At 40.4% G+C, this 9,678-nt stretch overlaps 2 protein-coding genes across 3 annotated transcripts in view; one reads left to right on the top strand and one right to left on the bottom strand.

The window, feature by feature from the left end:
- znf131 (zinc finger protein 131) overlaps positions 1-2,513 on the bottom strand; it is a 5,323-nt gene extending 2,810 nt beyond the window's left edge. Inside the window, 6 exon segments of the mRNA XM_008336036.3 lie at positions 2-114; positions 199-307; positions 389-533; positions 628-729; positions 804-951; positions 2,365-2,513. Of these exon segments, the coding sequence (XP_008334258.1) occupies positions 2-114; positions 199-307; positions 389-533; positions 628-729; positions 804-936 (602 nt within the window). The 5' untranslated portion in view covers positions 937-951; positions 2,365-2,513.
- Positions 2,514-5,239: 2,726 nt separating this feature from the next.
- selenop (selenoprotein P) lies at positions 5,240-8,518 on the top strand. Of its 2 annotated transcripts, none has more exons than XM_008336038.3 (5): positions 5,240-5,372; positions 5,794-6,020; positions 6,359-6,571; positions 6,688-6,805; positions 6,891-8,518. In XM_008336038.3, exons 2-5 carry the CDS (start codon positions 5,818-5,820, stop codon positions 7,254-7,256), a joined length of 900 nt encoding a protein of 299 aa, XP_008334260.2. In that variant the 5' UTR covers positions 5,240-5,372; positions 5,794-5,817; the 3' UTR covers positions 7,257-8,518. The 2 variants fall into 2 exon arrangements, with proteins under 2 accessions (XP_008334260.2, XP_016898633.1); XM_017043144.2 differs by having other exon boundaries at positions 5,246-5,372; positions 5,791-6,020.
- Positions 8,519-9,678: the final 1,160 nt, after the last annotated feature.

The raw sequence follows: 9,678 nt of genomic DNA, 5'->3' as shown, positions 1-9,678 counted from the left end.
AGCCAAAGCGGAGTCATCTGACTCTGCCTGAGAATTCTTGGCTGCATCCACCACCTCCTCCACACCGGACTCCTCCACTTCGATAGACCCTTCCCCTATCACCTCAATTTCCACCTGGAAAAGACATTCATTTATTAAAAAAAAAATGTGCGTAGCACACACAAAAGGTTTTGTCAGCAATTCTGCAGAACCGCTGACCTGTTCCCCCTCCACTGTGGGCAGAGTCTCCGTAATCACATTAGATGTTTCCGCAATTTTCCTCTTTTTACATTTGGGCGTGGCCACGACTGAAGACATCTCATTTATTCTACAACAGAAGACATTTTTGGAACACACAAACACATTACAATTACACCATCCAAACTCAGACACATCTGCTGAAGCTTACCTGGTGTTCAGAGCCTTGATAGCTTCCTGCATCTGCAGGTATTCTGCAGCCTTCCACACATCCAAGGCCTCTTCTGCTCCAGCTACAGCTAATGTGGCCGTGTATGTGAACTCCATCAGCTGCCTGAAGGCTGTGTTACTCACTCCTGTAAAAATATGCAACAAAACAGCAGACATGAGATCAAGTTGTTCACCGCAACTAAGCTGATTATACCTTAACAGTTGATTTAATTACAATACCTTCTATCTCCACTAGTGGCTCCTGCGTAAAATCCTGAAAGAACTTGTGGAAAAACTGACTGCATGCTGCCAGCACAGCTTTGTGGGCTCGGAACTGGTGTCCTACATGACAAAACAATAACTTAATAACACCTCCTGAGGGATTTATTCGAGATTTGCGTTACATGCCAATTTACCATCTACGATCAAAGTAATATCTGTGAACTGGTCCAGCTGCCGTTGTTCGTTAAGTTTCTTCATCATTACTTTGTAGAGGCCTGGATACTCATTGGCTGCATCCACCTCCCCGTCCACCTCAGCCGCCATCATTCAGCTGGTAGTCCACTATAGGAAACACAGGTTGAAAAACTGAGAGGTCATTTAAGTTATTTTATTATGGTAACATATACCCAGAACTATGTTGAAAATGTTTGACTGTCTCTGAGCAAGACTTAAAAATTTAGTTTGTACCTTTCTACTTTCTACTACTTTCTTTTAATATTATTTCAATAATTTAAGTTCAAATGCATCATAGTTTTTAATTATTTAAATTGAGGAAAATAAAAATAACAATTTCTAAACATTATTTGGTGTATTTAATAATTATTATATATTAATTATTATGTATATAATAATTATACTCAAAATGTTACAGTACGGTTATGGCAGAAAGTGTGAAAAAATACCAAGAAGGTATTTAGTATTACAACTTTATTAATAGTAACAACTGGATAACTTCACCAAGCAATAGTGAGAGATATTCCAGAATATACACTTATTATATACGCAACAATCTTAGATAATATTTACGTGTCACCAACAGGGCTGTGGTTAATTATTTTTAGTAATTACGGTATTATTTTATGACAAAATCTTATTTAATTTAAAGTAATTTGGCCCACTTATTCCACAGTAAAAGAACAAGAACAAATAAATAGCACATAACATACGTAAATATTTTGTATGACAGATTATTTTATGAACAGCGGTTTTTAGCTCTGAGGTGCTAAGAAGTCATCAGCTAGTTAGCTAATTTTTGCAGTCCTGGTCACCAAAAGGAAACACTTAAAATGGCTTTGATGGCTGTTAGTTTTCACAACATTAAATTACATTTTAGAAGAGTATTTGGAAGCATTTTCTGTTCCGTTAACTTAAGAAGGGATTGTAGTATAATTTGAGTCAGCAGAAAATATACGTCGAGCCCTCGAGGGGGAAAGAAAAAAAAACCCTCAATCAAACGCATGTAGCAATACGAGGATTGAACGCGACGACCAATGATAACGATATATTGCTAACTCTGATTAACATAACTCTTGTCGTCAAATATAAATTTATAAAATGAATAGATTATATCACTGAGTCGCTGTGAAATACAGCACGACGGAATTACTATAATTAATCCGAGCCATGACACGGTGTCCCCTAATAAGGAAACAGCTTGGCTCGACATTAGCCTAACTAGCAAACACATAACCTCGCACAATAATCCGCATCGCACTCAACCCACACATATACGTAAGATAAACGAACTCACCAAGACACAGTACCCAATCTATAAAGTGTGGGTAATCGTTAAGAATAATTATTAACATAGTAGAGCCCACAAGTGACGGGCCTCCTAGCATGCTCGCCATTTCGTGTTCGACAATCAACATTACGTCATCAAACCGCGCATTAAAATACACTTTTCCCACACCGATTCGCTTATTTAACCACCCGCAGATCAGAGATCGTGATTAAATCCACTCGGTTACGTACCTGGTGTTTGGTCTTTGCGCTTTAGTAAGTTGTTCTGCGATTATATTACTGTCGACGCATGAACCACTGTTCAAGAGTCGTCGTTCAAAAAAAAGGGCGGTCGTTCAACGTTTAGGCCTCAGTTTCCCACAATCCATTGCAAACGTCGTGGACGCCAACGACCGTTGCTTGGTGACAGGTTGCAGCTCGTTCTTCTCGTTTTACTAGGGGTGGGAAGCTACGTGGTAAGAGCAGTACCGCCACCGTCTGGCCACAACATCGCCATAAACAAGACAAATCGTTTAAACCAGTGTTTCTCAAACTGTTTATACTCTACCACCTGAGAAAACATTGATCTCTCTGAGTACCACCATAATGACCAACATTAGAATTCCCCTGCTCGTTCCACGTTCAACTTGCAACTGATCCTATGATTCTCTGCTGCCTATGCTTATACGTGAGCAACAGACTTGCATTGCAGAAAAAAAGACAAGTAAATACCAGACATCCTATTTCATAATCTCACAAGTAGCTACACATTTTTTCTAAATGTTGTATTAATTGTGCATGGTATGTTTCAGATTTATTCAGTTGATAATCTGAATGTGAAAATGTGAATGTGATTTTCCCCACATACCACTACAGAGCGCTCGCGTATTACTGGTGGCTCGTGTTCCACAGTTTGAGAACCACTGGTTTAAAATAAGGGATTTTTATTAGAAGAAGGTTTTTGTTTTTGTAAAACAAGATTTTATGGAAACAGGGTAATTTCACTGCAAAATGTTAACAAAACAAATTAATAAATAATTAATAAACATGCTTTCTTTGCACAGTCACACAGACATTTCCTTTAATCGTTCCTCTTTAACAAAAGTAATGTTCCACATAACAAATGTTGCGAAATACCCATGGCAAAAACACCAGTTCAGTATTGCACAACAAAAAACAGAAGTTGGAAAAACTATTGCAGCACAGCTTGACTTGACTTGTTTACTTTTTCTCCAGCAGAAGACAAAGGTTTGTTTCTTCCAAGGGCTGGAGTGGAACGACCTTAGACATTAAATTACGACTGAGATTTCTTTCTTTATTCTTTAACGACAGCTACAGCTGCAATTGTACAACGTTCTAATGATTAACTGTCACAAAGCAGGCGAATCTGCACGTACCACAAATAACTGCTTTCAGTAGGTTTCCATTTTAATCACATTTCAAACAGTGAGTAATTTTATACTGGATATTATGTCAGCACATGCACCAACTTGCACCATCAAGTATTATCTAGGAATTTAATCTAGCAGTTCACATGTTGTTTTACTACCAGATATAGTTTATTATTATTATTATTAGAAATAATAATAATAATAAATATAACAAGTGTTTTGGAGGGGTTTTCAAAGTAGGGGTCATGGCCAGCAGTGAAAGATAAAAAAAAAATGCAAAAAAGAATCTAATCTTTCTCATGGCTGTTTATAAAAACTATAAAAACTTGTGTGTCCGACATGTTCTGTAATGCTTGTACTAAATTGTTATATTATACCTTGTAGGTAGGTTTTAACTGGCTGAAGTGCAGTCTTGTGATGAAGTTCAGGTCAGGATGATCTCAGTAGGGGCATGTCACAGATACTGCACTGTAAATTAGTAACACTGGTTCAGAGAAAACAGCTGCAGCTCCAGTTCTTTAACTCGTTATTTTCTGTTGCATCATCTTCTTTCTTTTGTCTGGGTCGCCACATATTATTCACAGACAGACACAAAAAATATATATTTATTTGCTTTAACTCACAGGATTGGATGTTATTCAGTTGTTGTCTTAATGTTATCTTATTATTAAATGACCACTTAGACCAGGCATGAACAAACTAAGGCCCGAGGGCTGGATATGGCCCAAACCGGCCCGCCAAAATTTTCCAAATGATATCATCTATTTATATTATCATTATACTTCTGCCATTTCCCTCCAATACCCATGTTTCCCCCATAGATGGCGTAGAAAATGGTAAGAGGATTTTAGCGTTTTAGCCTTAATGCATGACTTTTAAATATCATTTATCTTTGTTCACATGCGCGCTCAATCTATCTGCTCCTGACTTGCCCTGCCACCCCCATACCCCGATTCAAGTTTAGGACAATTGTGGCCCATGAGTCAAAAAGTTTGCTCACCCCTGACTTAGACCCTGATGTAGTAACAATTCTAACAGACATGGTAGTATTCTGCACCTACTCCTTATCTCTGACCCCTGACCCTAAAACATTTGTCACCGTCAAATACTATCGTTCTCCTACAGACAATTTATGCACTGTTGCTGCACACACCTTATGTATCAATGGTATAAACTGGTCCCATCCCCACAAGTTATATTTACGTTGCAGTTTATGTTCGAACATATTTCAATACAGATTAAATCACAACACTGAAGTCTGACCCCAGTAACATGAGAACTGTGACCTCTCCTCCTAGAACCTCATGGCCTATTTTTGTAAACAGATCATCTGCTCTGCTGCACGTAGCCCTTGGCTGTATGACCAGATCACTGGCTAAATGTTACATTTCCTTCATGGACTTCGATGGCTTTTCCTGTGAACATTTGTTTTGTTTATTTGTTTCTTCAGTTTTCTGCTTTTTCTGTATGAAATCAATCCCTGCACATGTGCTCAGAAAGTATGTGTCTTATCTGTGGTGAAGGAGTCTGTTCATCGCTGACTTTGCAGAAACACGTTTGGACAGAATCCACAGTCAATGCCCCACTCCACTTTTTAAAACTTTTTAAACTTTAATGAGGTAGTTAATGAGTAACTGTCTGCTTTTCTTAACATTTTATTTCCTAGAATATATTGGTCAAATATTATGTTTGGACTGGAAAAAAACAGAGAATCAGCACAAAGCTGGCACTGAACTTTGTCCTTCTTCCTGATAGAAAACAACAAGCAGACTATAAAAGCAGGAGTCAGAGGGGGAGGAGGCTTGTTTTTGTTCGAGGAGTTGCAAGAGTGAAGAACTGAGCAGAGGAAAAGAACTTTCAGACTAAAGGGTGAGTGAAAAATGAAGGCATATTGACGTAACTGCAGAAAATAAAATTATTTTTATGCGATGTCTTTCAGAGAGTGCATTGAATATGTGCTAAAAATATCTGACTGAAGGGTTGCAGTTCCTGCCTCTTAGTTTGTCAGGCAGTCAGGAATGTGTATCCAAATACATTTTGCAAACTGGGTATTTAAGTATGTTCTGAATAATTAGTATGTTGTATTAGTAGTCAAATACTGCAGTAATTGGCTTCTTCATACTTTCCTTCTGCTGTGTTACCAGTATATTTTAATCTTAGTATGTTGTTTTTGTTTTTTTTAATTAGCTTCAGTTCAGAGATTCTTTATTGATGAGTGAACAGATGCTAATTTGGGGGAACAACACAATGGTAACCCTGCTCTTTTGTACTTGTTGTTTGTGCTCAGCAGATTTGGGGCAGTGGAGTAAGGAGGATGCGGGTGTACCTCCCCCTGCTCCTCACTCTCTGCCTGGTCCATGGGGGCGGAGCAGAGAGTGACGGAGATGGGCGTCTATGTCGGCTACCGCCATCCTGGAAAATAGGGGAGGTGGAGCCCATGAAGGGGACGATGGGTCAGGTGACGGTGGTGGCGTTGTTGCAAGCCAGCTGACTGTTCTGTCTGGTGCAGGCTGCCAGGTATTTGTCTAACACATGTACCCCAGTGACCTTTGACCTGGCCTTTGTTTATTCATAATAAAACATGAGTTTTAAATTAATCTAGTCCATGTTTATCACAAAGGGTTAGATTTTTTTAATCAGAGCATACATGTTTTTTTTCTAATAGGGTAAAGTAAGAAAAAGTTAAATAAATTGATTTAAAATGCACTAAAATTACATACAGACAAAAAGGGGAAAAAAAACTAAAGGAAAAAAATGAACTTGATGCCTTTGATCAGATGTCAGTCAAGTCATGTGTTTGTGGAGAATATTCAGTGTGTATATATATATATACTTGCCTTCTGGTCTCAATACAGTATGGATGGCTTGCGCCAAAGCCTGGAGGGTCAGGGGTTGAAGAATGTGGCCTATATGGTCGTTAACCACCAGGGGGTGGTGGCACAACGCGTGCACAGCATGCTTGAAGCGAGACTGTCCGAGAACATCACACTTTACAAACAGGACGAGCAGCAGACAGATGTCTGGCAGACACTGAACGGTGACAAGAACGACTTCTTAATCTATGACAGGTGAGTTACCTCGGAAATGGATAGAGATAATGAGGAAATATAAAAACCATCCAGATCTGCTGTAACTTCTATACTTGCCACACAAATGTAACACTTTGTTGTTGTTTTTGACTCAGGTGCGGTCGTCTCACCCACCACATTTCCCTGCCATACTACGTCATCTCACATGGTCATGTTGAAAGAGCAATCAAAGACACCTACTGCAACCACATCTGTGGGATCTGCACACACGAGGTACACACCACACATAAAGATACTCACATGAATCCTGGTCCTGTTTCGGTGTCGGTTCTATTTCCTCTCCTCTTTCTTCCTACAGAGTCCTGAGACTCCAGAGGAGTGCACACAGACAGCAGTACCGCAGCCTGACGCGGATGCGTCAGCAGCTGAAGGACACGGTCAGGGTCATGACCACGACCACCATCACGGGCGTCATCACGGTCATGGGGGTGCTCACGATTTTCACCCACGTGGCTTAGGCTACGGCCATCATCACCACCATGGTCATCACCACGGTGGTGATGATGGCACTGGTCAGCACCACAACCATGGTCACGGTCAGAGAAGCCACGATTTCTCTAGACATGATGGGCATCACTCTGCAGATCCAGACCTGATACAGCATGTAATGCAGGTGCAGCTAATGCCGCAGGAGGAGGCTCAGGGAGCCCCTGTGAGGTCCTGAGACCAGACCAGGGTCAAATGAAAGTCAAAGTACAGCTGACAACTGTCGGCAGGCTCTGACGGTCAGACCTCCGCCCAGCTTACCTGATGCTGACACTGACGTAGGCTGTTTGAGTCAACAGGAGGCCAGCAGCCCGTCGGTCTGTGACACTGTGAGGAGGGGCTGCCCGCCTCCTGATGGTGACACAGACTGACAGGTGACGTGACTGACAATGTCAGGGAGACCTGACAGTGACGCTCTCCTCTTGTTGACTGACAGCAGAATCAGCCAGCACCATGAGCCTGACCTCCAGGTGTTGTGAGCTGAGGATGAGAGCAGCTGTAAGCTGGTTCTCATGTTTATCAGCTGACAACACCGTGAACGGTCAGGTGACCTTTTACCAACAAGTATTTCCCTGAGAAAGACTAGGACTCACAACTGGCTGCACAAAGACCAGATTAGACCTTGAATTAGCCTGTGACTGGAAGTATATCCTTTCGGTCACAGTCTAACTATAAACATTTTTGTCAGTGTGCAGCCCTCGTTCTTTCTCAGGCGTTCGTGTGGTAGTCATGTTTAAAAACCTTCTTCTCTGTTTCCCTCGCTCCTTCCTTTATGAATGCAGGCGTGGAAACTACGCTCTAGTGGCGTCTGTATGATGTCAGGCAGGAGAGAGCAGAGAGGAGAGTTTCAGGAAACATGATAAACAACTAAAACTTTTAAATAAATGACTATGACTAGAGGATTATTATAGAGAAACCTGAAGACCGTAGAGAAATGCCAGATAAACAACAACAACAACAAAGGGAGTATAAGAGAAGACAAAGATAGGAAGGATAAAATAGTAACTTTGTATGTGTCACATGTTATTAATCACAGTTTCTCAGCACATTTAATGGCAGTAATTATCATGTACGACTCACTCTTTGTTTAGCTAATAAGATCCATGGGCTTAAATGTGTCTTTTTTCCAGCTTCGGTGTTTCTATTTTAATTGTGTGAATGTCTGTTTTTTTTCTCAACCATTAGTATGAGATCAAGTTAAAGAAAAAAAAGTCACACTTTCAGACCAATTTCTTTTTTTTTTTTTTAACAAAGCCTCATTCGTTGTGAAGGAATGGAATACGAGAGGGAACGAATATCTGATGGAATACACTCTGTACTTAATGATGGTTTCTCTGGAAAGACGACGGTCACCTAGAAACCTGATGACTGTATAGGGAATTGTGTTGAGTTAATGCTGAGTGTCAAAGACAGATGATTAAAGGCTGATGAGCTTTGTCATGTGTGTCTTACACGAGTTTGTTTGTATGAATGGCGAGTAAAAGTAAACACAAAGTCCAACACTGAAGTATTACGTCACTCAGAAGTACACATCCACGTCAATATAACGCACGGCGGATTTATTTCTAGCAATGTTCACAAGTAAACCAGTAGGAGGCAGTAACGCAACTCTACTATGCCAACTCCCGTTAAGACCCATTGAAAAAGTGAGTAGGGATAGTGGGGGTTACAGGATAACTAATCGTATCTAAACTTCAGAGGAAGCGGAAACTCGTGTGTCCACTTCTTACAAATATCTATAATCTTTGTATCATGGACAGACAATATTCGTCGTGGACACAGTGAGAAAACACAACAAAACAAAAGGCTACGGCAGAAATCTTTATGGCAGAAATTAAAACTATAACAAAAGCTGAAAAAACCGTAACTCTAAACCCATCATATCCTGCAAAGTGCAAACTGGGCTGAGTTTAGATGGATTCGATTTAGAAACATTGCCAATTTTGCAACAACACACTCCATGCATGTCTTTCAAACTGCATCAATAGCACCCCCTGCAGAGGAAGTAAGAGATCTACAGTACTTGCTGTCAGTTTACAAACACAGCGTGCTCCATTTGTGCTTTCTATAACATCGGACATAGCCAATCCAAGTTGTCTTTGTTAAATACACGCAGACTGCTATTGCATGTGTTGGAGGAGTGTTGGATTTTGCACCTATCCTGTACATGCCTTAGGGAATGGACACATGTGACCCCACCTCCCCCCAGAGCAGAAGGATTGTGTTACCCTCAAGAGCTGTATATGTTAATGAGGGCAGAGCCTCATTACTTTTGGAGTTCTACCTCTATGACGTACGTGTCAAACTCAAGGCCTGGGGAACAAATGTAGCAAGCCAAGCCCTTTTGTGTGGCTTGCAGGAGCTTAAAACGCATTTAGTAAAGTCAACACAGCAGAGTTTCTTAACCCTTGTGTGGTGTTCGGGTCTGTGGGACCCGTTTTCACTTTTTAATAAAAGAAAAATGATATAATTATTTAATTTTTCAAAACTGAGACTCACTGGCTTTGGCTTATTTTCTGTGAAGAACATATATCAGAATACATATTTAATGACCACACACCATACACCCCCCCTACACATTTCTATTACATATAAGATGT

This window comes from Cynoglossus semilaevis, chromosome Z (assembly GCF_000523025.1).
Source record: "Cynoglossus semilaevis isolate Cse_v1.0 chromosome Z, Cse_v1.0, whole genome shotgun sequence".
NCBI lineage: Eukaryota > Metazoa > Chordata > Actinopteri > Pleuronectiformes > Cynoglossidae > Cynoglossus > Cynoglossus semilaevis.
The sequence above is the reverse complement of the archived record's forward strand: the minus strand, read 5'-3'. Positions and strand labels throughout refer to the sequence as shown.